The 27,674-nt window shown below is 33.1% G+C and overlaps 1 protein-coding gene across 3 annotated transcripts in view; it reads right to left on the bottom strand.

Annotated features, from left to right (window-relative positions):
* The window catches only part of greb1l (GREB1 like retinoic acid receptor coactivator), a 114,899-nt gene that overhangs the window by 29,889 nt on the left and 57,336 nt on the right, over positions 1-27,674 (bottom strand). For 2 of the 3 annotated variants that reach the window (XM_049482836.1, XM_049482838.1), the window contains exons 1-8: positions 27,272-27,529; positions 14,414-14,528; positions 11,089-11,248; positions 9,716-9,892; positions 7,350-7,526; positions 6,415-6,591; positions 928-1,050; positions 133-261 (exon numbers count right to left, since the gene is read on the bottom strand). In XM_049482836.1, coding sequence (XP_049338793.1) covers positions 133-261; positions 928-1,050; positions 6,415-6,591; positions 7,350-7,526; positions 9,716-9,892; positions 11,089-11,245 — 940 coding nt within the window. In that variant the 5' untranslated portion in view covers positions 11,246-11,248; positions 14,414-14,528; positions 27,272-27,529. Of the gene's footprint in view, positions 1-132; positions 262-927; positions 1,051-6,414; positions 6,592-7,349; positions 7,527-9,715; positions 9,893-11,088; positions 11,249-14,413; positions 14,529-27,271; positions 27,530-27,674 lie in introns of those variants that run through there. The other variant, XM_049482837.1, reaches the window with a different exon arrangement.

Below are 27,674 nucleotides of genomic sequence, written 5' to 3'. Positions count from 1 at the left end.
GTTTATACTGGTTTATCTGCTCCAGAGAGAGTCCTATTCTATTGGCAGGGTTTCTCTACAGGGACTAGACAGGCTGTGTCAGCAATGCAATGAGTGTGTGTGTGTGTGTGTGTGTGTGTGTGTGTGTATTACCTATAGGTAAGGTCTTGCCGGTGTGTGTGGTGTTGGTCAGTGGTTTGATGAAGCTGCAGTCCCGTCCCATTTCAGGAGTCCCGAATATTCCTGAAGATGAGCTGGACTGTCCTCGTGCCGTTGGAGAGTCTGTGGGCGGAGCAAAAATTAATTTAAAGTATATATTTTTATTTTATCCACATTATAAATAAATAGTAAAGTGATCTATCAGACTATGAAGCAACACATAAAGAATCATGTAGTAACTTAAAAACAGGTGCTGTTAACTTGGGGTTTCTGGGGCGGTCCTGATGAGTGCCAGTTCCATCATTATAATGTACTTGATGGTCTTTGCGGTGACAGCACTTGAGGATACTTTCAAAGTTCTTAAAATCTATTTTATCTTTATATTCACTATTCACTGTATACCTGTAACTCTACCTCTTCACTACTTTACTTTAACTGATGCTCTCAAACACTTTATTAAGAGACAAGAAATTCAAGTAATTAACTCTTGATGAGTTCAGCACAGCTGTTAACTGAAAGCCTGAATTCCAGGAGACTCTACCTCATAAAACTGACTCAGAAAATGCAGCCAAAATACTTAATATATGTAATATAAAACTGGTTTAAACTGGTATAAATTCTGGTTAGTTTACTAAATAACTCCATATGATTTTCTTTATAGATTGTATGAGTTTAGCATGAATCTTAAAAATAAAATAATAAAATAATAGTAGAATAAATAATAATATAATTTATAATTTCTATTATATATATATATATATATATATATATATATATATATAAACGCACCTGAGAGGGTGAAGGAGGAGGGGCTGTGGCCGTTGGTTCCTCCGTTCTCTTTACTGCTGAGTGAGGATGAGGAGGATGTGGGCTTCGATGAAGATGCTCCAGAAAACTGCCTCGTCTTACAGTCTACCAACAACCACAAAAAAACACAAATAAGCATCTAATAACCATTCAACAACCATTAAGCATGGTATCAGCCTATTAGTTTACAGAATGTGTGTTAAATAAATTAAATGTAAGGCAGTATCTAGTGAAAATAATATTATATAATCAATGCATAAAACATACAAACTAATATTTTGATTAAAAAAAAAAACATTAACTGGAATAATTCAAACAAAGCATAAATCATAAAACTACACTATTATATCTACAATTTTATATAGAGTTAAAGTGTATAGAGTTAAAGTGTGTAGAGTTAAAGTGTATAAAGTTAAAGTGTATAAAGTTAAAGTGTACAGAGTTAAAGTGTGTAGAGTTAAAGTGTATAGAGTTAAAGTGTATAGAGTTAAAGTGTACAGAGTTACAGTGTATAGAGTTAAAGTGTACAGAGTTACAGTGTATAGAGTTAAACAGTATAGAGTTAAAGTGCACAGAGTTACAGTGTATAGAATTAAAGAGTATAGAGTTAAAGTGTATAGAGTTAAAGTGTATGGAGTTAAAGTGTACAGAGTTAAAGTGTATGGAGTTAAAGTGTATAGAGTTAAAGAGTATAGAGTTAAAGTATATAGAGTTAAAGTGTACAGAGTTAAAATGTAAGGTGTTAAAGTGTATAGAGTTAAATTGTATAGAGTTAAAGTGTACAGAGTTAAAGTTAATAGAGTTAAAGTGTGTAGAGTTGAAGTGTATAGAGCTAAAGTATTTAGAGTTAAAGTGTACAGAGTTAAAATGTATGGTGTTAAAGTGTATAGAGTTAAATTGTATAGAGTTAAAGTGTACAGAGTTAAAGTGAATAGAGTTAAAGTGTGTAGAGTTGAAGTGTATAGAGCTAAAGTATTTAGAGTTAAAGTGTATAGAGTTTTTTTTTTACATTTGGCAGACGCTTTTGTCCAAAGCGACTCACAAAAGTCAAGTTCAACAGTAATAGGAGTTAAAAGTTTAAGTTAAAGTGTAAAGAGTTAAAGTGTTTAGAGTTAAAGTGTAAAGAGTTAAAGTGTAAAGAGTTAAAGTGTAAAGAGTTAAAGTGTAAAGAGTTAAAGTGTACAGAGTTAAATTGTACAGAGTTAAAGTGTGTGGAGTTAAAGTGTACAGAGTTAAAGTGTGTGGAGTTAAAGTTAAAGTGTAAAGAGTTAAAGTGGGTGGAGTTAAAGTTAAAGTGTACAGAGTTATAGTGTATAGAGTTAAAGTGTATAGAGTTAAAGTGTGTGGAGTTAAATTTTAAGTGTAAAGAGTTAAAGTGTACAGAGTTAAAGTGTATAGAGTTAAAGTGTAAAGAGTTAAAGTGTACAGAGTTAAAGTGTATAGAGTTAAAGTGTATAGAGTTAAAGTGTACAGAGTTAAAGTGTGTGGAGTTAAAGTTATAGTGTATAGAGTTAAAGTGTATAGAGTTAAAGTGTATAGAGTTAAAGTGTACAGAGTTATAGTGTATAGAGTTAAAGTGTATAGAGTTAAAGTGTGTGGAGTTAAATTTTAAGTGTAAAGAGTTAAAGTGTACAGAGTTAAAGTGTATAGAGTTAAAGTGTAAAGAGTTAAAGTGTACAGAGTTAAATTGTACAGAGTTAAAGTGTGTGGAGTTAAAGTGTACAGAGTTAAAGTGTGTGGAGTTAAAGTTAAAGTGTAAAGAGTTAAAGTGGGTGGAGTTAAAGTTAAAGTGTACAGAGTTATAGTGTATAGAGTTAAAGTGTATAGAGTTAAAGTGTGTGGAGTTAAATTTTAAGTGTAAAGAGTTAAAGTGTACAGAGTTAAAGTGTATAGAGTTAAAGTGTAAAGAGTTAAAGTGTACAGAGTTAAAGTGTATAGAGTTAAAGTGTATAGAGTTAAAGTGTACAGAGTTAAAGTGTGTGGAGTTAAAGTTATAGTGTATAGAGTTAAAGTGTATAGAGTTAAAGTGTATAGAGTTAAAGTGTACAGAGTTATAGTGTATAGAGTTAAAGTGTATAGAGTTAAAGTGTGTGGAGTTAAATTTTAAGTGTAAAGAGTTAAAGTGTACAGAGTTAAAGTGTATAGAGTTAAAGTGTAAAGAGTTAAAGTGTACAGAGTTAAAGTGTATAGAGTTAAAGTGTATAGAGTTAAAGTGTACAGAGTTAAAGTGTATGGAGTTAAAGTGTATAGAGTTAAAGAGTATAGAGTTAAAGTATATAGAGTTAAAGTGTACAGAGTTAAAATGTAAGGTGTTAAAGTGTATAGAGTTAAATTGTATAGAGTTAAAGTGTACAGAGTTAAAGTTAATAGAGTTAAAGTGTGTAGAGTTGAAGTGTATAGAGCTAAAGTATTTAGAGTTAAAGTGTACAGAGTTAAAATGTATGGTGTTAAAGTGTATAGAGTTAAATTGTATAGAGTTAAAGTGTACAGAGTTAAAGTGAATAGAGTTAAAGTGTGTAGAGTTGAAGTGTATAGAGCTAAAGTATTTAGAGTTAAAGTGTATAGAGTTTTTTTTTTACATTTGGCAGACGCTTTTGTCCAAAGCGACTCACAAAAGTCAAGTTCAACAGTAATAGGAGTTAAAAGTTTAAGTTAAAGTGTAAAGAGTTAAAGTGTTTAGAGTTAAAGTGTAAAGAGTTAAAGTGTAAAGAGTTAAAGTGTAAAGAGTTAAAGTGTAAAGAGTTAAAGTGTACAGAGTTAAATTGTACAGAGTTAAAGTGTGTGGAGTTAAAGTGTACAGAGTTAAAGTGTGTGGAGTTAAAGTTAAAGTGTAAAGAGTTAAAGTGGGTGGAGTTAAAGTTAAAGTGTACAGAGTTATAGTGTATAGAGTTAAAGTGTATAGAGTTAAAGTGTGTGGAGTTAAATTTTAAGTGTAAAGAGTTAAAGTGTACAGAGTTAAAGTGTATAGAGTTAAAGTGTAAAGAGTTAAAGTGTACAGAGTTAAAGTGTATAGAGTTAAAGTGTATAGAGTTAAAGTGTACAGAGTTAAAGTGTGTGGAGTTAAAGTTATAGTGTATAGAGTTAAAGTGTATAGAGTTAAAGTGTATAGAGTTAAAGTGTACAGAGTTATAGTGTATAGAGTTAAAGTGTATAGAGTTAAAGTGTGTGGAGTTAAATTTTAAGTGTAAAGAGTTAAAGTGTACAGAGTTAAAGTGTATAGAGTTAAAGTGTAAAGAGTTAAAGTGTACAGAGTTAAATTGTACAGAGTTAAAGTGTGTGGAGTTAAAGTGTACAGAGTTAAAGTGTGTGGAGTTAAAGTTAAAGTGTAAAGAGTTAAAGTGGGTGGAGTTAAAGTTAAAGTGTACAGAGTTATAGTGTATAGAGTTAAAGTGTATAGAGTTAAAGTGTGTGGAGTTAAATTTTAAGTGTAAAGAGTTAAAGTGTACAGAGTTAAAGTGTATAGAGTTAAAGTGTATGGAGTTAAAGTGTACAGAGTTAAAGTGTATGGAGTTAAAGTGTATAGAGTTAAAGAGTATAGAGTTAAAGTATATAGAGTTAAAGTGTACAGAGTTAAAATGTAAGGTGTTAAAGTGTATAGAGTTAAATTGTATAGAGTTAAAGTGTACAGAGTTAAAGTTAATAGAGTTAAAGTGTGTAGAGTTGAAGTGTATAGAGCTAAAGTATTTAGAGTTAAAGTGTACAGAGTTAAAATGTATGGTGTTAAAGTGTATAGAGTTAAATTGTATAGAGTTAAAGTGTACAGAGTTAAAGTGAATAGAGTTAAAGTGTGTAGAGTTGAAGTGTATAGAGCTAAAGTATTTAGAGTTAAAGTGTATAGAGTTTTTTTTTTACATTTGGCAGACGCTTTTGTCCAAAGCGACTCACAAAAGTCAAGTTCAACAGTAATAGGAGTTAAAAGTTTAAGTTAAAGTGTAAAGAGTTAAAGTGTTTAGAGTTAAAGTGTAAAGAGTTAAAGTGTAAAGAGTTAAAGTGTAAAGAGTTAAAGTGTAAAGAGTTAAAGTGTACAGAGTTAAATTGTACAGAGTTAAAGTGTGTGGAGTTAAAGTGTACAGAGTTAAAGTGTGTGGAGTTAAAGTTAAAGTGTAAAGAGTTAAAGTGGGTGGAGTTAAAGTTAAAGTGTACAGAGTTATAGTGTATAGAGTTAAAGTGTATAGAGTTAAAGTGTGTGGAGTTAAATTTTAAGTGTAAAGAGTTAAAGTGTACAGAGTTAAAGTGTATAGAGTTAAAGTGTAAAGAGTTAAAGTGTACAGAGTTAAAGTGTATAGAGTTAAAGTGTATAGAGTTAAAGTGTACAGAGTTAAAGTGTGTGGAGTTAAAGTTATAGTGTATAGAGTTAAAGTGTATAGAGTTAAAGTGTATAGAGTTAAAGTGTACAGAGTTATAGTGTATAGAGTTAAAGTGTATAGAGTTAAAGTGTGTGGAGTTAAATTTTAAGTGTAAAGAGTTAAAGTGTACAGAGTTAAAGTGTATAGAGTTAAAGTGTAAAGAGTTAAAGTGTACAGAGTTAAATTGTACAGAGTTAAAGTGTGTGGAGTTAAAGTGTACAGAGTTAAAGTGTGTGGAGTTAAAGTTAAAGTGTAAAGAGTTAAAGTGGGTGGAGTTAAAGTTAAAGTGTACAGAGTTATAGTGTATAGAGTTAAAGTGTATAGAGTTAAAGTGTGTGGAGTTAAATTTTAAGTGTAAAGAGTTAAAGTGTACAGAGTTAAAGTGTATAGAGTTAAAGTGTAAAGAGTTAAAGTGTACAGAGTTAAAGTGTATAGAGTTAAAGTGTATAGAGTTAAAGTGTACAGAGTTAAAGTGTGTGGAGTTAAAGTTATAGTGTATAGAGTTAAAGTGTATAGAGTTAAAGTGTATAGAGTTAAAGTGTACAGAGTTATAGTGTATAGAGTTAAAGTGTATAGAGTTAAAGTGTGTGGAGTTAAATTTTAAGTGTAAAGAGTTAAAGTGTACAGAGTTAAAGTGTATAGAGTTAAAGTGTAAAGAGTTAAAGTGTACAGAGTTAAAGTGTATAGAGTTAAAGTGTATAGAGTTAAAGTGTACAGAGTTAAAGTGTGTGGAGTTAAAGTTATAGTGTATAGAGTTAAAGTGTATAGAGTTAAAGTGTATAGAGTTAAAGTGTACAGAGTTATAGTGTATAGAGTTAAAGTGTATAGAGTTAAAGTGTATAGAGTTAAAGTGTGTGGAGTTAAAGTTATAGTGTATAGAGTTAAAGTGTATAGAGTTAAAGTGTACAGAGTTATAGTGTATAGAGTTAAAGTGTACAGAGTTAAAGTGTATAGAGTTAAAGTGTACAGAGTTATAGTGTATAGAGTTAAAGTGTATAGAGTTAAAGTGTATAGAGTTAAAGTGTACAGAGTTATAGTGTATAGAGTTAAAGTGTATAGAGTTAAAGTGTATAGAGTTAAAGTGTACAGAGTTATAGTGTATATCAGCGATTGTGTTTCTCACCCTTCCAGCAGATGAGAGCTCCTTTCCCGAGCGCTCCCTGAGAGTTCTTCACCAGGTAGTACTTTAAGTGCTTCTGCTTCTTGGGCTGGGTGCTCAGCTTCAGGTTTATATGGTTGGAGAATTCGGTAAAATAACGAAACCCTTTCTCACCACAGCCCACGCAACTCCCTGAAAATCCTGCACACAATCACACGCCACAAACGGGTCACTATCTGTGTTTAAATTCAGAAATAAAAATGCACTACTGAGGCAAAATTATGATTAGAATAGCACTACACAGATAAATGTATAATTAGAATAGCACTACTAAGGTAGCTAATTATCTAGATGTTTGACTAGAATAGAACTACTTAGGTAAGTACTGCTAAGGTGAATATTTCACTACTTCGCTACATTTATGATTAGAATAGCACTACGGAGGTAAATGTATGATTAGAATAGCATTATGGAGGTAAATTTATGATAAGAATAGCACTACAGAGGTAAATACTGCTGAGGTAAATATACCACAACTCAGGTAAATGTATGATTAGAATAGAGCTATTCATCTAAATTTATGATTAAATTAGCACTACTCATGTGAATTTATGAACAGAATAGACCTACTGAGGTAAATGTATGATTAGAATAGCACTACTGAGGCATATTTATGGTTAGAATAGAACTACTCGGGTGCTAATGTAACTAACTATCTAGATGTTTGTCTAAAATAGCACTGCTAAGGTAAATACTGAAAAATACTGTCCAAATAAGTTAAAAGAACAAACTGGCTGTTTTCAGCTAAAATATAGATAAAATTCTAATGGACTAGCTAAGATTTTAAAGTATCACTGCTGAAGAACTTTAATCTCTATTATTTCTACTGTAGCTGCATATTTCTATTGGTCCTCAGCTCTGGTTGAACGTCTCCATGTTAGAATTGAACTAAAACTCACCTAAAAGTGCATTTTTCCCGTTATCGTCCGGCAGGAAGCGTTTATCCACAGCACACACCAGGATGTGCTCGGGGATGCTGGGGGATTTGGCTCCAACCAGCTCGAACCCGACCGGCACCTCGATGGGTTCCGTCGCCACGGATACCAACCGGAGATCCTTCCCCGCCTGGCAGAACCCTGCAGAAACAGAGCGACGACCATGACATTTTTATCACATTTTTATTGCTGAGTAGCATCACAGCGCTAACGCTCGTAGGAAAGCGCAGCGACTCGGTTCTGATACATCAGCTCACAGACGCAGCCTTGTGCTGATCCACATCACCCTAGGAGTGATGAGGAGAAAGAGAGAGTACCATCTACTGTACTGTACCCACCCAGAGAGAGAGCAAGGAACGTTTGTGCTCTCTCAGGGCTCTGGCAGATGATGGCAAGCTGCATGAATGGGATTCGAACCAGCAAACTCCTGATCATGTTGGCAGCCCCACTAATATAAAATATCAACATTAAATCCATTTAACTAAAATAAATAACTGTATTTTATGTCTATTAGATTGGAAGTCTGTGCTTAACATGTTCCTTTTAGATTTGATATTGACCTTTTTGTTCACAAGCCATCTCTAAACACAGAAATAAACATTTAAAAAGTGTTCTAAATGACCAACAATTAGTAAAAAATAAGGTCTTTTAATTTGCCTTTTTGGTTCTAGTGCCGTTTTTTTGTCCAGTGCAGTGGGCGGGGCTTAGCTATTGTTTTATTGGCTTCTTTGGCTCATTTATACTCTATTTTGATTATTAAAAAGGGGTCTCAATTAGTGTTATGTGCAACTAAACATTTGTAAAAAAAAAAAAAGAAAATACATGAAGTCCATTGTAATGGACACAGGATCTGAAAGGGTTAAATCAGGAGTGTCCAGACAACGGCCCGTGGGTCATTTGCGGCCCGTTTTCTTTTTTGGAGCGGCCCGCAAGGTATTTTAGAAATAAAATGAAAGTTGGCCCGCTGTTAAGCAGGTTTTTATAATGTGAGATTCAAAGTTTGAACGCTAGGTGTCAGAAACGGGCCAAAGAGTCTAAAAGCGGAGAGAGTGCGCATTTCTAGCGCAGAAAAACGGGCCAAAGAGTCTAAAAGCAGAGAGAGTGCGCATTTCTAGCGCAGAAAAACGGGGCAAAGAGTCTAAAAGCGGAGAGAGTGTGCATTTCTAGTGCAGAAAAACGGGGCAAAGAGTCTAAAAGCGGAGAGAGTGCGCATTTCTAGTGCAGAAAAACGGGCCAAAGAGTCTAAAAGCGGAGAGAGTGCGCATTTCTAGCGCAGAAAAACGGGCCAAAGAGTCTAAAAGCGGAGAGAGTGCGCATTTCTAGTGCAGAAAAACGGGGCAAAGAGTCTAAAAGCGGAGAGAGTGCGCATTTCTAGTGCAGAAAAACGGGCCAAAGAGTCTAAAAGCGGAGAGGGTGCGCATTTCTAGTGCAGAAAAACGGGGCAAAGAGTCTAAAAGCGGAGAGAGTGCGCATTTCTAGTGCAGAAAAACGGGCCAAAGAGTCTAAAAGCGGAGAGAGTGCGCATTTCTAGCGCAGAAAAACGGGCCAAAGAGTCTAAAAGCGGAGAGAGTGCGCATTTCTAGCGCAGAAAAACGAGCAAAGAGTCTAAAAGCGGAGAGAGTGCGCATTTCTAGCGCAGAAAAACGGGCCAAAGAGTCTAAAAGCGGAGAGAGTGCGCATTTCTAGTGCAGAAAAACGGGCCAAAGAGTCTAAAAGCGGAGAGGGTGCGCATTTCTAGCGCAGAAAAACGAGCCAAAGAGTCTAAAAGCGGAGAGAGTGCGCATTTCTAGTGCAGAAAAACGGGGCAAAGAGTCTAAAAGCGGAGAGGGTGCGCATTTCTAGCGCAGAAAAACGAGCAAAGAGTCTAAAAGCGGAGAGAGTGCGCATTTCTAGCGCAGAAAAACGGGCCAAAGAGTCTAAAAGTTGCCGTAATTAAGGAGTTTGATATTAAGAGACATCATGAAATGAAACATCAATTTGAAAAATCTTAGTTTACACAACACTGTCAAAGATAAAGATAGTAAGTAAAGTAAAATGGTGTGTAAATAAATAATCAGAAAAAAAGTATTATTTAAAGTGGTATATTTCATTATTTGTTTTATTACAGAGTCTGTGGCCCGTGACTTCAAATATATTTCTCCTTCTGGCCCCCAACAAAAAAAGTTTGGACACCCCTGGGTTAAATCAACAAGCTAAATATACAGGCTGTACAGGGTTAACTAAGAGAGATAAAATGCTATTTCTAGTTTATTCCTATAGGAAATGTGATATACAGTAATGTAATTATAACAGTGATAATGGTGATAGTAGTGATGGTGATGTTTCAGTACCGTCTACAGTGCAGCAGCCGTCGGGTGGAGGACCCTGCAGGTAGGGCAGAGGTGGGCTGCTAGTGTCCGACTCGTCCTCGTCCTCCATGTCCTCCAGACCGTGAGACGACTGAGAGTTCATCAGAACGTGACCCGCAGCTTCAGACCTGAGACTCAAATCCATTTTAGACTTAATATCTGAAATAAAAACAGAGACAAGAGTCAGAATGAACAAAATAATACAATTAACAAACCTAAAAATACACTTTTACTACTTTATTACTGCTAAATATTCTGATTTATTACTGATTACAGTTTAAACTGACCTGTTTCTACGATTAAAATCACAGTAAATATATATGTTTAATTATTTTTGGATCTTAAAACCATTTCTGACACGTAAAACACATGAGGAATAGAGTTCTCAATAATAATTTATAACTGAACTAAAAAAAAAAACGTTATTTAATTATAAAACTATCCTGATACAGGTTGCTGTGTTGTACTCTGCTCATTTGTTTAATTTCTGTATATATTATACAGTGTGATAAATGCCTACTCAGGATACATATGGATACGCAGCATTTATATCTGTTAAGTACAGATACTCTCTTTAAATATTATGATTTATATTAAACTTTTATCAAACTTTCAAAATATTACTATAAACTTTTTATTCAATTTATTGTTTTTTTTTTGTAATTTTTCTGATTTTCTGTGCCGATACTGCATTCCTATAAAGCTGCTTTGCGTCAACATCAGTTGTAAAAAGCGCTGTATAAATAAATTTAATTTGAATAAATAAATAACAAAAAAATATATATATAAATAAAAATTAAATAAATAAATACATAAAAAGTAAAAATAAATGTTAAAAAATAACAAAAATATGAATAGAATAAATAAAATAAGAATAAAGAAAAATGAATGAATAATACACAAATAATAAATAAAAAGTAAAACAAATATATAATAAATAAAGCATAATATTAACAAAAATAAAATGATAAATAAAAAAAATGAATTAATAAATAAACAAAATAATAATTAATTAATTATATGTGTAACAAATACTTAATGAGAAATACTGAGATTCTGATTGTAAAATTTCAAACATTTCAAAAAATTCAAAATTAAAATAAAGTTTCATTAAGAAACGATGCATAAAAAAAATAAAGATAATTATTTCACTGAAAATAATTGAGCCAATCAACAGCTATAAAATATATTTTATTTGAAGGGTTAAATAAGTACTGGGTCTATTATTACTGTTCCTCACAGCAATACTCTTAATAACATCATGTATAATATGATTAAATCTTTATTCTAATCCTATAATAAGAGCTATAAGGTAAATAACTGAGTAATAATTCAGGTATGAAGCTGGGTCAGACCGTCGAGGTGGGTGGGGTACTGGTCCGGCTCCAGGTAGAGCTGGGTGAATATGGGCTGGGGGTCTCCGGTGCTGGAGCGCAGCGACGCCTCGATGGAGTTATGAAGCGCCTCCTCGAACCGAGCCGACTTCAGCTGCCCTGCGTACGAATTCCCCATGATCTAAACCCAAAACACCAAATCACAATCAATAACTCACTAATAATCAATCTATATTACAAACACAACCAATCACAACACTGCTCAACTCTCATTCAGATGGGTTTCTTCAATTTCTTCTAAACAGTTCAGTCATACATTGATATTTAACACATTTTAATATATATATATATATATATATATATATATAGCTCTGGAGAAAAATAAGAGAGCACTTAAAATTGATTTTAGCAAATTGAAAACCTCTGGAATATAATCAAGAGGAAGATGGATGATCACAAGCCATCAAACCACCAAACTGAACTGCTTGAATTTTTGCACCAGGAGTAAAGAAGCATAAAGGTATCCAAAAGCAGTGTGTAAGACTGGTGGAGGAGAACATGATGCCAAGATGCACGAAAAAAAAACTGTGATTAAAAATCAACCAGGGTTATTCCACCAAATATTGATTTCTGAACTCTTAAAATTAATATTATGAATATGAACTAGTTTCCTGTAAATAAATGCTCTAAATGAGAATATTTTTATTTGTAATTTGGGAGAAATGTTGTCTGTAGTTTATAGAATAAAACAACAATGTTCATTTTACTCAAACATAAACCTATAAATAGCAAAATCAGAGAAACTGATTCAGAAATAAAAACAAAATTCACAAAATTCTTCAAATGTTGATTTAATGTCAAAATTTCAACACTAACTGATGATGCCTGTTAGGAAATGTTACATAAACATAATTTAAAGGCTGTTTTCCATCATCAACCTCAAAAAATAAAAAATAATGTTTTTGCTATCCGGTAGGTAGATGTATGAACGTTTTCTGTAGTAGAAGTAATTGTCGATTATAGCTGTTATTATTTTTAAGGATTGATTATGTTATTTTTTTAACATTTCTCTAATGTTAGCACTGGTCTCTCTGGGAATGTTATGTGAGAAACGTTGTAATAATCATTTCTTTTCACTGACAGTTCAGACTAAACATCAGCCAGACTGGAAACAGCAGGTTTTTGTCCTTGAGCTCCGTCTGGAAGCTCCTCAGGCCGCGGTGGAGACGGTAAATAATCCTCAGACAGCCTCGCTGTGAGGCTAACCGCTAATCGCTACAGCTGCAAGGCCAGCCTGCACTCGTCCTCCTGCTCAAGGACTCGAACCCACCTTCCACCCACCACCACCGTCCCCCATCATGTCCTAGAACATCCACCTGACACCAGCTAACACCTACAAACATAAACCTGAGAGCCTTATACAGCTAAACCACACAATGAAACTGAATCACCTGGATTTAGAGCACAATAATTTATTGTGGTGAAGGACAGTTCTGGTGGAAACAGGAGAGTTGAGGTGAACATTGAATTCTGCGTGATTTGATCAGCCGTGGTTTTATGAACATCCCTTTCAGACAGCTTCCTCTTACAGCGTCCACAGTTAATCCTGTTGGATGTGGTTGGTTCTTCTTGGTGGTATGCTGACGTTACCCTGGATACCGTGGCTCTTGGTGCATCACAAAGACTTGCTGTCTTGGTCACAGATGCTCCAGCAAGACATGCACCAACAATTTGTCCTCTTTTGAACTCTGGTATGTCACCCATAATGTTGTGTGCATTGCAGTATTTAGAGCAGAACTGTGCTCTTACCCTGCTAATTGAACCTTCACACTCTGCTCTTACTGGTGCAATGTGCAATTAATGAAGATTGAACACCAGGCTGCTCCAATTTAGCCATGAAACCTAAAATCCCACACTAAAATGACGACAGGTGTTTCAGTTTCATTGTCCAACCCCTGTAGATGGCTAACGTACATAATCTAATCAACAACTAGCCGCCACCACTAACAATAAACTAGCCACAATTTATCTTTAGAAGATTTTTAATTGGTGCATGTTCACACTCACGTCTCATTAGCATTGATTAATTATTACAGTATTATAAAGCAAAACACCACTCCTGTAAAAGCTACTAGCTCTGGAAAAAAATAAGAGCACTTAAAAATGATGAATTTCTTTGATTTTACCAAATTTAAAAAGAAGTGGCATAAAGTTATCCAAAAGCAGTGTGTAAGACTGGTGGAGGAGAACATGGTGCCAAGATGCATGAAAAAAAAAAACTGTGATTAAAAACCAACCAAGGTTATTCCACCAAATATTGATTATTTCTGAACTCTTAAAACTTTATGAATATGAAGTGCTCTCTTTATTTTTTCCATAGCTGTACATTTATTGTATGTATTTATTATGTTTATTATGTATTATGTATTTCCAGTGCATTGAGACATTGTTGACCTCCAACGTCAAAACTATTGATTTATTTGTGCAGGTTGATTTTACATCCATTTAACATTATGGTTTTATTTGTATGGTGTATATTAAAGTAAACTTTTATTATTTGTATTCTATTCTTAAAGCCTGTACTGTGTAATCATCCTGCAGTGTAGAAATGGACATTCAAATTATAATATCCTTTCACCTAAAAGCATTAATTGTGAGTGTAGCACCAGCCATTTAAAACATTCTTTAAATGTTGATTATATATGAAAACTGCAATGTTAAATAAATGTAATTTAAAGGCTGTTTTTCCATTATCAACCTCAAAACATTAAAACATGCAACCAAAAATATTATAATAAATAGGAAACGTTTATTTAACGTTCTTTGTTATGAATAGGTAGATGTCTGAACATTTATGTAGTAGAAGTAAATGTCAATTATAGTAAAGATACTGTATGTTATATACCCAGATTACTTTTGTTTTTATTAGTAAAATGTTTTCTGAATGTTAAAGTTAACATTTGTAGAATGTTCAATCTGTCGAGTTTTTTGGATGTCCTAAAATGTTTTTATTTAATGATTTAAACATTATAGTAACATCACAGCAACGTCACTTAAGCGGTAGACTCCCGTAACATCCGGGAGATGTATGACGTTTAATTTTTAGTTTTAATAATGTTACTTTTAACATTTCCCAAATGTTAGTATTCGTCTAGCTGGGAACGTTATGTTAGAAACATTGTTATAACATTGTAATGCAAACCTTTATTACATCACACGTTTTCAGAATGTTTCTAACAGAATTTACGTTACATTGCAACATCACAAAGATACAATGTAGCCATTGTACAAAACCATTTATCCAGACGTTCAGAAGGTTGATTAAATGTTAACGGTTCACTCTTACCTTTGATTGTTCTTCCTCAGGTGTGAAGAAACTGGGTCACCTTTTCTCCATCACAGGTCAGAGGTCAGCTGTACAACTCCGCAATCTGTCCATCTTCAGCTCACCTCTCTCACACCTGCACAGGTAAAATAACATCATCACTATTAATAATCACCACCATAACATTCACCAGCTCACCTCTCACACACCTGCACAGGTAACATAACATCATCACTATTAATAATCACCATCATAACATTCACCAGCACACCTCTCACACACCTGCACAGGTAAAATAACATCATCACTATTAATAATCACCTCCATAACATTCACCAGCTCACCTCTCACACACCTGCACAGGTAAGATAACATCATCACTATTAATAATCACCACCATAACATTCACCAGCACACCTCTCACACACCTGCACAGGTAAAATAACATCACTATTATTAATCACTATCATATCATTCACCAGCACACCTCTCACACACCTGCACAGGTAAAATAACATCATCACTATTAATAATCACCACCATAACATTCACCAGCTCACCTCTCACACACCTGCACAGGTAACATAACATCATCACTATTAATAATCACCACCATAACATTCACCAGCACACCTCTCACACACCTGCACAGGTAACATAACATCATCACTATTAATAATCACCACCATAACATTCACCAGCACACCTCTCACACACCTGCACAGGTAACAAAACATCACTTTTAATATTCACCACCATAACATTCACCATCACACCTCTCACACACCTGCACAGGTAAAATAACATCATCACTATTAATAATCACCATCATAACATTCACCAGCATACCTCTCACACACCTGCACAGGTAACATAACATCATCACTATTAATAAATCACCACTATAACACTCAACAGCTCACCTCTCACACACCTGCACAGGTAACACATCACCACTATTAATAATCACAACCATAACATTCACCAGCATACCTCTCACACGCCTGCACAGGTAAAATAACATCATCACTATTAATAATCACCACCATAACATTCACCAGCACACCTCTCACACACCTGCACAGGTAAAATAACATCATCACTATTAATAATCACCATCATAACATTCACCAGCATACCTCTCACACGCCTGCACAGGTAAAATAACATCATCACTATTAATAATCACCACTTTAACATTCACCAGCATACCTCTCACACACCTGCACAGGTAAAATAACAAAGGATTGTTAGAAACTGCCATAACATTCGCTAGCACACCTTTCACACCTGCATAAGTAAAGAAACATATTTAGGAACTTCTATAACCTTCAGCAACACATTTGTACACACCTGCACAGGTAAAATAACATAATTAAAAACACAGGTATATTACCATCTTTAGAATTAAGCATACCTTCACTAGCTCAATTTCCTCATACCTGCACAGGTAAGACAACTCTATGAAAGTGCTACTACCATCAAACCACAATACTACCATCACCTCCATCATATTTCACACACCTGCACAGGTAACACATCGTTAAAAAACTACCTTAACCTTCTGCACAGGTACAACAGGGAAGTGACCATAACACACAGGAGCTCACCTTTCACACAACACCACAGGTAAAAAACACAATAACTGATCTTTAATCACCTCCACCATCACATTTTACACACCTGCACAGGAAAAACAATATCATTATAACCTGCTATAACCTTCATCAGCACATGTTACACACCTGGACAGGTTATAATAACATCATTAAAGAACAATAACCTTCTGCACAGGTATAATAGAAACCTTAGAAATTACCACAACACACGCAAACAAGTGCACCTTTCACACAATAACACAGGTAAAACAACACAATGACTGATCTTCAAATCACATTCACCATCACGTTTTTACACACCTGCACAGGTGAAATATCATCATTATAATCTACCATAACGTTCACCACCGCACCTCTCAAACCCCTGCACAGGTAAAATAACGAGGAACACACAAAACCTTCACCAGCACATTTCACACATCTGCACAGGTAAAATTACATAATTAAAAAGTACCATAACCTTCTGCACAGGTATAATACAAACCTTAGAAATTACCACAACACACACAAGCTCATCTTTCACACACCTGCCAAGGTAAAACAACACAATGACTGATCTTCAAATCACCTCCACCATCATGTTTCACACACCTGCACAGATAAAATAACATCATTATAATCTGCCATAAACTTCTCCAGCACATTTTACACATCTGCACAGGTGAAATAACATCATAATAACTATTTGAACCCCCTGCACAGGTATAATGGAACCATTAGAAATGATCATAACATACGCAGGTAAAATGACACAGTTTTCAAATCACCTCCACCATCACATTTCACACACCTGCACAGGTTATATAACATCATTAAAATCTGCCATGAGACTCATCAGAGCATCAACACAGGACAATCCTGTTAGAGAAGACCCACCTGCACAGGTAAACCACCTGACAGGTTGCAGTGCTCTTTGTATCAGTTAATATAAGGCAATAATAAGGACGGTAAAGATGTATTAAAATGAATTATCAGAATAATATGCAGGATCTTTAATAAATTACATTACGCTCAGGTAAAGAAGGTTAAGAAGGTAGTTATAGCGTTAATCCAGGTGTTAATTGTCAGTAATTGGTGTACATTAATTTACGTTACTAATTATCTACATTATCCTCACAGCTTCAGTGTAAAACACAGTGTAAAACTAAAATAAACTTTAATTTGAATTAGTTTATTTAGATTTTATTAATCAGACTGTAGCTGTTAGAGCTGAGCCGTACAGGAGGAGGTGTTATCTGGTAGTGTTTGAGCTGAGGAGTATTTTAACATGTGTAGAAGAGCTGATAAGCCTGATGGATGACCTGTCATGATCCCATCAGCCCCTGGGGGGCGGGATTAGTTAAAATTAGTTCAAATTCTCCAGTAAAGCAGCACCCAATCAGCCCTGAGGGAGAAAAACACACTTTTACTGTTTAATCTGATGTATAGTTTTCTGCTTTTTATTATTTTATCATAGTAAATGAATACGTTTTCCATGATAAGCGCACTTAAATGCAATTATATTAAAGTATTAAGTACAGTATTAAGTAGGGCTACACAATGAATTTAATTACAGTATTAAAAATACAGGAGTTTCCCCAAATTTCCCTAAATGTCTATAATTCAAAATGCAATTTGAGCATCAATGACTGAAGTAGAATAAATGGTATTTAGCAGACATAATCAATAACAGACTTTCCAAGTCTCCCGGAAGTCGTGGGAGTCTACCGCATAGTCACATAAAATATCCCAGAATCTAGACACAGACTTTTTCCCCCAATCGCGTGCATGAGGGTTCTGATTGGCCAACCAGTCTGTGACTTAGCCAATCAGTGTTTAGTGTGGGCGGTCAGTGTTTTTTTCTTCCCTTCTGGACGGGATGCGTTCATTACGCCTCACACTACTCTAAAGTATATCCACGTCTGGTAAAGGTTAAAAGCAATGAAAGTGTTGTCCGAGGGACTAAATGATTACAAAAGGCATGCTGAGGTGAGTTAATGTAACCATATAAATATATATATATATATATATATATATATATGTGTGTGTGTGTGTGTGTGTGTGTGTGTGTGTTTATTATCTCAGTAAAACACATTAAAATAAATATAAACAGCAATTTTAATTTTGACGGAACTGAACATAACTATAAAAATGTGTTGTTACGTTTTAAAAGTATTTATGTTTGTTTGCATCTGTTTAAATAAAATGTGATGCTTTTTTTCATATATATATATATATATATATATATATATATATATATACATACATATACACAGTACTGTGCAAAAGCAACTTGGGATGTGTGCAATAATCTGGTAGAGAACAGTGAGATTTTTTCTTTGTATTTAAGCAGCAAAAAAGGGAAAATTGAATATATTGTCACAGCAAACATACTGTACATTCTGCGCAGTGAATATTGCTGTGCCCCTAGGAAATATATTATAAATATATTATAAACCGATACTTACTGACGTGTTTATTGTACACTGGAAAGGCTGGCTGCACTAATACAACAAGCCACTACAATCCATTGATTTAAGCTTATTTTAATGTATTTTTATTAGTTTCAGTAGATATATTGTTTAATTTAATGAAGAGGGTTTAAAGCTGTGAACAGTTTGTGTAAAAAACAACTAGAACTAAATAAATATAAAGCCAAAAAAAAGTTAAAACTAATTTCTCAGTAGAAACTTTTAATTGTATTATTTGCATTATTCAGCTGGATTAAAGCTAAAACGTAAGATATATATGTAGTAATGATACAGTAGGGTATGCATCTACTTGTAAGTTATAAATTTACACGTATATTGTTATTGGCATCAGCAGATATATACATGTATAATATCGACAAATCAGCAGAAAAAGCTAGTTTTACCGGATAAAAAGACTGAATTAATAAAAATGAGTTTAAACACTACAATAATAATAGAAGTTATTCAATATATCGACTATATTAATGATTATAATGATGATTTCACGCATCACACTTCAGGGTCAGGTTCAGAAACATTAACAAACAAGAATCCCATTACTGCCTGTTATTATAACACACACCATCCATCACACACACTCCCACAGAGCCACGGCGTATAGATCACCTATAGATAATCAATACTGCACAGCTCTTATTACTGACATCAGCAATACAAACACAGCAGCACAGAAACCAATACAATAAACACACAGAGAAATACGGTAAATATATTCCCTATACTACACGTATATATCATATATTTATACTCATATATCACCTGATCTGGAGCGGTACTGATACTGATACACACACAATTGTTAAATGTGCGTACTGGGGACACTGACGAAAAACATACATAAAAAATATATATCTCCAAAAAATCTACAAAATCTACAAAAATGTTCTTTACTATGAATGGAAGTTAATTTTACAGCATTTCTATTGGTCTGTTCATTCAGAATTAGTGTTTTAAAACAATGAAAAAAAGTGGACCAAAATAGAGAATTTTTATATGTGTATTTATATTTTTATATTTACGCAAGAAAAACTTTTACTAAAAACACAAAAAGTGATTCTGAATCTAATTAGTACAAACAGTAAAAAATATAAATTGGAATGTGAACACATTAAAACTGCAATATAACTACCTAATATTTATTGTTATAGAATTTCTCTAAATCTAAATAGAAGCAAATTATAAGCAACATACTAATGACTATTTTTTTTACCTTAGATAATCTATCAGTGCAGTAAACCTCTAATTAATATTATGTATTGTGTACATAATCTACTGGATGTACTTTTTTGTATCTATATTATATCTAATACATTCATATAAAATATATTTTAAATTATATTTCTTAACTTTTGTGTGTAACTAGCAATTTTTATTCGTTATTGTTTTATTTTTTTAACTATACTATTAATTAACAGTACTTCCTTATTTGTATTAAAATCTATTATCTTGTTATCTTGGCCCTGATTAGTTTCTAAATCCTTTTGATGCTATTTTATCACTTTATTTTTCTTTTTTCATTATTTTGTATGTTTTTACTTTGTACTGCAAAGTAACAGTTTAAAGCATTCTACATACATGCATATATATATATATATATATATATATATATATATATATATATATATATATATATATCCCTCGAAAGATAATATATTTTATTTATACAAGTTTGAAAAGGCTACTCTTCTGACCTTTTGATTATATTTTTTAAATATGTTACTTATTTTATGGTTTATTTATAACTTAAAAAATATATATATATATATATGTTTATGTGTGTGTGTGTGTGTGTGTGTGTGTGTGTGTGTGTGTGTCCTCGGGGTAACAGGGGGGTCCAGTCTGACTGGTAATGATATTTAAAGTGTTGTATAAACACAGCGCTGTACACACCGCCCTCAGGTACACCAGCTTTATCTAACCCAGTGGCTAACCCCGCCCCCTCTAACACACCTGGATACCTCAGCAGGTAATTCAGGGACGTAAATGTCTAAACTCACTCTAATCCCGTCAGGAATGTGCAGGAAATGTTTTAAACATTTGAACCAAAATTTAATATATGAGTATATTTTTTATATACCATAATATATAACACTTATAATATATATATATACGTATATATAAATATATACTTTACATTTAAAACCAAATAAATATATAAATATTAGGATTATTCTATGTAAATTTCAGTAGCATTTATAGATATATTACATATAAAAGTCATGTTATGGTTAAAACATATTCATATTTTAACCCTCTTTTTTGGAAGTTTGGGAAATTCAAAAGTTAAATTTAGTAATTTAGTATTTAGTAATTTTGTAACAAGCTAATAATTTTAGTTTCAGGTGTTTTAGGTGTATTTATTTATTTATTTATTTATTTATTTATGACCCACTTTTATGACTTATTGTTTTGGACGTAGATATGCCATGTTAAATTATATTAAATATTAATTAAGATTAATCAGTTTATCAGTTATTATTTCACATGAGTAACCAGACTTTTTCCTCCATAAATAACCACATACTGTTCTTAACCCTACTGTAGTGGATCAAACTGACCCAATCTGACCCAAAAACTGGCAAAATTGGGAAAATTTCAACAAAAAACAGCCACAAGTTCAAGTACTATAGGAGACACTGTAGTTTTAAACTCTAAAACCACTAAAAACAACACTCTAGACAAAAATAGCTTCTAGCTTGTAACTTGTAAGTCAAGTCTAGTTCTAAAAGCTCTAAAAACAATGCAAAAAACACCTTTAACTACTGTTGTTTTAAAAGCTTACAAAATACAAAAGCTCATGGCGGTGAAAAATAGAATTAGTTGCTCCACTAAACTAGAAACACAACCATGACTTTGCAGTAATATTTTTAAAATATGTTACCCTTTAATCTCTTAAATTCCAATTCTAAAAACTCTAAAACCACTAAAAACTACAATCTAAGCAAAAATAGCTTTAATAGCTGGATTTTTAAAGTTAATTTGAAATCCAGTCCAGTTCTAAAGGCTTTAATTTGGAGTTAAAACATTGTTTTAAGAAGTTTTTTTTTAAAAATCTGAAAGCTCACGGCTATGAAGAATTCAATTAAAGAACAAAACCAGCCATAAGTTTAAGTACTATAGGAGATACTGTAGTTTTATGTATTTTACATAAATTGTATGGATACACAACATATCAGGCAACCGGAATTTAAGCTATTTTATTTTACAAAATGGTAAAAAAAATAAAAAAGTGAATAATTGTTGTACTTATTTTCTTTAAGTTTGGTTCTGGGCACAAAAAAGAAAATCCTCATAAATCTGTGTAAAACAAGCTGTAATGGGTTTGTTTAAGAAGAAAAGCAATGCATTTTAGGTTCAACTTAACCTTTGTTTAATAATCTTAAATCTTAGTAAAACTGATTAGATTTCTATTATTTATCCAATTTTAAGTTTTAACCCAAAACAAATTACGGTTTATTTATCATAAACAGAATTCACTCAAATGATTAAAGTTGCTTCTGTTGGTCAAAAACCTTTTTCTAATTTTTTTTTTTTTTGCTATTTCTAAATTTTTGACTTCTAAGCATATTTTTAATACATCACAATTTAATGATAAATGGACAAATAGAAATTCTGCAGAACTACTGGTAACACTTTAAAATAAGACTACCTTTATGTAGGGTTTATAAATGCGTTTATTAATGGTTATTATTATTTGGTTGCAAATACTTTAAAACCCATTAATAAGCTGTTAAAAAAAAATATATATATATATAACAATATATAGACAGAAATGGCAACAGTGAGCTAAAAAGGATTAATTTGGTTCCACTTTTATTTATACTGTCAAATTTCTATCTTTCAATCTTTCTAAATACTTAAATTAAATGACTAAGCAAACAACTAGTCACTGCTGCCTTTTCAATTGATGTGTTATAACTGCTTATTAATGGTTTTTAAAGCATTTACAACCTAATGAATAACAATTCATAAACTCACTTATAAACCATTTATAAACCATGTATTAAGGGTAGTCTTATTTTAAAGTGGTACATAACTACTTCCACTGAAATTTAGGAAGGTTTTTCCTGTGTGTGTGTTTTTAGTGTAGTTGTGTGTGTGTGTGTGTTGTCCAAAGGCCCGCCCCCTTTTGCTATCAGCAGCTTTTATCTCAGTCCTTTTGTCCTCTTTAGTTTTTATCTAATCAGGTTTCTCCTGAGATCAGATCAGGAACTGGAATCCCCTCAGTTCAGTTTCTCAGGAGGAAAGTGAAACATCTCTAAATAACACATCCCGGCTAAAAAATACAAAACGCCCTTTTTATGACTTCACAGGGGAGTTAGAAAGACACATGGTAGAAACCTGACATAAGGTCATTACTCCGGCCAATCAGCAGCAGCGCTGCGGGGAGGAAGGATTGAATGGGCTGTTTGATCTAATCAGGACTTTCTGCACAAACTCAACTCAAACATCAACCTTGACTTTGGAGTTTAAACCAACCGGTGACGTTTCATTTAAAAAATCTGACTAAAAGATCACTTAAAACCAATCCACCAAAGTAGAAACACAACCAAACACAACTTTACAGCAACATTTTCAATAGATTTTACCCTTTAAACTCTTAAACTCCAGTCCTAAAAACTCTAAAACCACTAAAAACTACAATCTAGACAAAAATAGCTTGTAACTCGTAAGTCAAGTCCAGTTCTAAAAGCTCTAAAAATGCAAAAAAACAACATCCATAACCCTGAATTTGGACTTTAAACATTGTTCTAAACTGGAAACACAACCCTGACTTAGCAGTAATATTTTTAAAAGAGATATTATCCTTTAAACTTTTAAACGCTAGTTCTAAAAACTCTAAAACCATTAGAACTACACTCTAGACAACAAAATGCTTTAAAGTAAAGAAATTAAAGAAATTTAAAGTAAATGCTCCAATAAACTGGAAACACAACCCTGACTTTGAAGTACAATTTTTAGAAGATATTTAAACTCTTAAACCTCAGTTCTAAAAACTCTAAAACCACTAAAAACTACACCCTGGAGAAAAATAGCTTGTAGCTTGTAACTTGTAAGTCAAGTCCAGTTCTAAAAGCTCTTAAAAATGAAAAAAAAACTCCATAACCCTGAAATTGGACTTTAACATTGTTTTAAAAGCTTACAAATAAAAAAGCTCATGGCTGTGAGAAACAGAATTAAATGCTTCACTAAACTAGAAACACTGACAAAAATGACTTAGCAGTAATGTTTGTAGAAGATATTACTCTTTAAACTCCTAAACTCTAGTTCTAAAAACTCTAAAACCATTAAAAACTACACTCTAAGCAAAAATAGCTTTAAAGTTAATCATTTTGTAAGTCAAGCCCAGATCTAAAAGCTCTAAAACAATGCAAAAAAACCCTCCATAACCCTGAATTTGGAGTTAAAACATTGTTTTAAAAGCTTAAAAATTAAAAGCTCATGGCTGTGAGAAATAGAAATAAATGCACCACTAAACTGGAAACACAACCCTGACTTTGCAGTACAATTTGTAGAAGATATTACCCTTTAAACTTTTAAACTCCAGTTCTAAAAACTATAAAACTATTAAAAACTACACTCTAAACAAAAATAGCTTTGAATTTAAGAATTGTATAGCAGATCTGACCCCTAAGTCCAGTCCCGTTCTAAAAGCTCTAAATAAGAGTAAAAAAGACAGAAAAATAACATCCACAACCCTGAATTTGGAGTTAAAACATTGTTTTAAAAGTTAGAATTTTATAGCTTTGAGAAATCTGATGTAATGGTTAGTTAGATGCAGTTCACCAAACTAAAAAACACATCCATGACTTTGCAGTAATTTGTAGAAGATATTACCCTTTTAAACTCTTAAACATCAGTTCTAAAAACTCTAAAACCAGTAAAAACTACACTCTAAGCAAAAAGCTTTGACATTAAGAATTTTGTAGCAGATCTGACCCCTAAGTACAGTCCAGTTCTAAAAGTTAAAAAAGCAAAAAAAAAAAAAAAAAAACCACCACAACCTTGAATTTAAAACACAACCACACTTAAAAATACTTAAAAATAAACTTGTGCCCCACAGAAGGCCCACAAACTACCCTCCTAACCTAAAAACACAACAACTCTATCACCCTAAATTTGGAATTTATAGCTGTAATGTTTAGTTAGATCCAATCCACCAAACTTGAAACACAACCACACTTTTAGAAGCCCTTAAAAACAAACTTCTCCTCAAGTTCTAAAGACCCACAAACTAAACTCTTAAAAAAAATAACAACCACCATAATTTTGGAGTTTATAGCGATGATAATCTGATGTAATTATTATTTAGATCTAATCCACAAAACTGGAAACACAACACAACCATGAATTAAACATACAAAACTAAAAACTCGTAATTACTAGTTCCACAAAACACTAAAAACTACTCTCAAACTTTAATTTGGTGATTGCATTCTATTTAAAAGCTCATATTTATAAGAACGGTAACTTGAAGCTAATCCACCGAACTGCATGTGCAACCATGGCTGTGGACATGTAAAACATGTTTAGCAGATTTAACCCCTTAAAAACTTCGTTTTAACTCTTAATTACAGTTCTAATAAGGCTAAAATAACTGTAACATTGAACCATGTATGTAGTAAAACACAGTAATTCGACACAAAAACTCATAACTATTAGAAATAGGACTAAATGCCGGATTAGATCCAATCCACCAAACTAGAAACACAACCACGAGTTGGAAGTTAAACATTTTTACAAGATCTAACCCTATAAACTCTTTAACTCTAATTTTTGTTGCTACATAGAACAAAATTTTAATGTTTATATATTAAGAACCACCAGTTCATACCAATGCATTAACCTCCCATTTCAACCAGGCAGTTTTAGTTAGTTTAAGAAGTGATTTTATATATAAAAGCATATATAACCTACATTTAAAAGCACGGGTATGGTTCTCTGAGTTTCCATGAATTTATATAAACTATAGATCACCCCTCATTTCTTACAGAACCCCTAAAGAAATTGAGTTTGAAATGTACAGTATGCTTTTAAATACTGCAGTTTTTATTTTATTTTTAAAAATTGCAAAATGCTGCAAGTTCAAGATTTAGGACTAGAAGCTGAGTTGAGGTTCTTCAGCTGACCAAGACATTCACCACTGACCACTCCAACCTTCTCAGCTTAAAATAACACCTCTATTCACAATTAAAAGTAAAAGCAAACTAAACCCTAAAAAGGTTTGCTTTAATTTTACACTACTGTGTGAACTTTTAAGAAGAATGAACCAATATGATGTTTATTTACTTCCAATTACATTAAAAAGATCAATTAAACTACATATCCTCTCCTTCTACCATAAGTCTGTTGAAACACAAGTTACTAGATGTTTTTATTAAAAACACTCATTTTTAACATAAACTTTATGTTTTAGTTCACTTTTTTCACACTAATTTAACACACTAGATGCTCTTTCACATTATCTGAATATGTTAAGATGAATTAACCCCATGCATTAACCCATTTTGATCAATTAATATACATTTTAATATACATTTTTAAGATACGATTTCTGTCCTTTCACTAAAATTCTGCTTTTGATATAATTTCTAGTGATGTTTCAATTACAAAACCCCTAAAATCACACCTATATTTTTTATGTTTTGTTTTAAGATGAAAGAATCATTAAAACATTTACATAAAATATAAAAATTAAGCAAAAATACAGAATTTCTTCTGCAATGTCACAATTTTAGTTGCTTTAGTTTTTTTTTTTCTTGAAAACTCCTAAATGGACAAATGTAACTTCTTGGTTGATATTGTACATTAAATTGTATTATTAATTGTGTTTTTGTTTTTTACACCATACCAGAAGCCACCTTGTGAACATTTTTAGCTAAATAAACCAATATACAGATTTAACTTCTTTTTAGTTTGTGTTAGATTATAAAATTATAAATTAAGCTACATTTTCACCTAAATGGTCATAAATATCTAAATTGTACTAAATTTTTAATTTTATTTTTGAATGTTAGATTACGCAATAAGGTGGAACCACTATTTTTAAAAGGGGTTTTATTGAAAAACACTGAATTTCCAAATAAAGCTAGGATTTATCCTTTTTTAAAGCATTTGAACATGCCATCGCGCCACAAGCGCTATATAAATAAAACATATTATTACTATTATTATTATAATTAAAACAAAATCTAAAACCAAAATGTTACTTTTATCATTTTAGCCTCTTCTTTTTCCAATTAAATCACAATTTTTAGAAATGTTTAATTGAAAAACACTAAAATGCACAAAATAAAAGTAGTTTTTGTCTTTGTTCTACCTGTGTGTTACTGTTTAACTGCAATTTGATTCCAGCTGCCTTTAAACTTGTAATAGTAAAGCTATTAAATTTCCAAATTCCCGTAAATATCACTGTAATTAAAGATGTTTTTCTTAAAAGAAGAATTATAACTGTTATAAAAGTGAGTTTTTGTGCCAGCTGCTCTAAACTTCACTATTCTCTCAAAATATATTTTCAATATGAAATACAGTAGCAGCACACACACACACACACTCACACACACACACACTTCTCCACAACCAGTAGCCACAGCAATCCAGCTCCTCTACAGCAGGAAAACAGCCTGAAATGATCTAAATCCCTGAGATCCTCCAGCTACTCTCAGCTTTAGTCTTTATTATAGATGTTAATAATCCAGATCATCAGCAGAACCACCAGAAGAACCACCAGAAGAACCATTAGAACCACCAGCAGCTCCAGAGAAAGCTCTCCGGTCTCCAGGCTTTACCTCTATCAGTGAGTCCTGCTGTGGAGCAGCTCCTCTCTCTCTCAGGTCCAGGGCGGTCAGATCTCAGCCTCCATGCTGCTGGAGAAGAGTCCGATTTAATCTTACGGCTGTGAGGGAGAGTCTAGTCCAAGCCAGGGCTGCTGGTGTTCCTCAGAAACCCCCTGAGATACCTCCTCAACCCAGGTCCCAAATCCCCAAATCCCCCAGCCAGCTCAACACAGCCACTGCTCTCTCTCTCTCTCTCTCTCTCTCTCTCTCTCTCTCTCTCTCTCTCTCTGTATTACTGAGACTGTAACACTAACTAGCTCTCTCTCTCTCCCCCACTCACACACACACACACCCTTCCCCCCATACACACACACACACACACACACACCCCTGACTCCTCCCTCCTTTCAGCCAT

Source organism: Astyanax mexicanus, chromosome 8 (assembly GCF_023375975.1).
Source record: "Astyanax mexicanus isolate ESR-SI-001 chromosome 8, AstMex3_surface, whole genome shotgun sequence".
In the NCBI taxonomy this organism is placed as follows: domain Eukaryota; kingdom Metazoa; phylum Chordata; class Actinopteri; order Characiformes; family Acestrorhamphidae; genus Astyanax; species Astyanax mexicanus.
The sequence above is the reverse complement of the archived record's forward strand: the minus strand, read 5'-3'. Positions and strand labels throughout refer to the sequence as shown.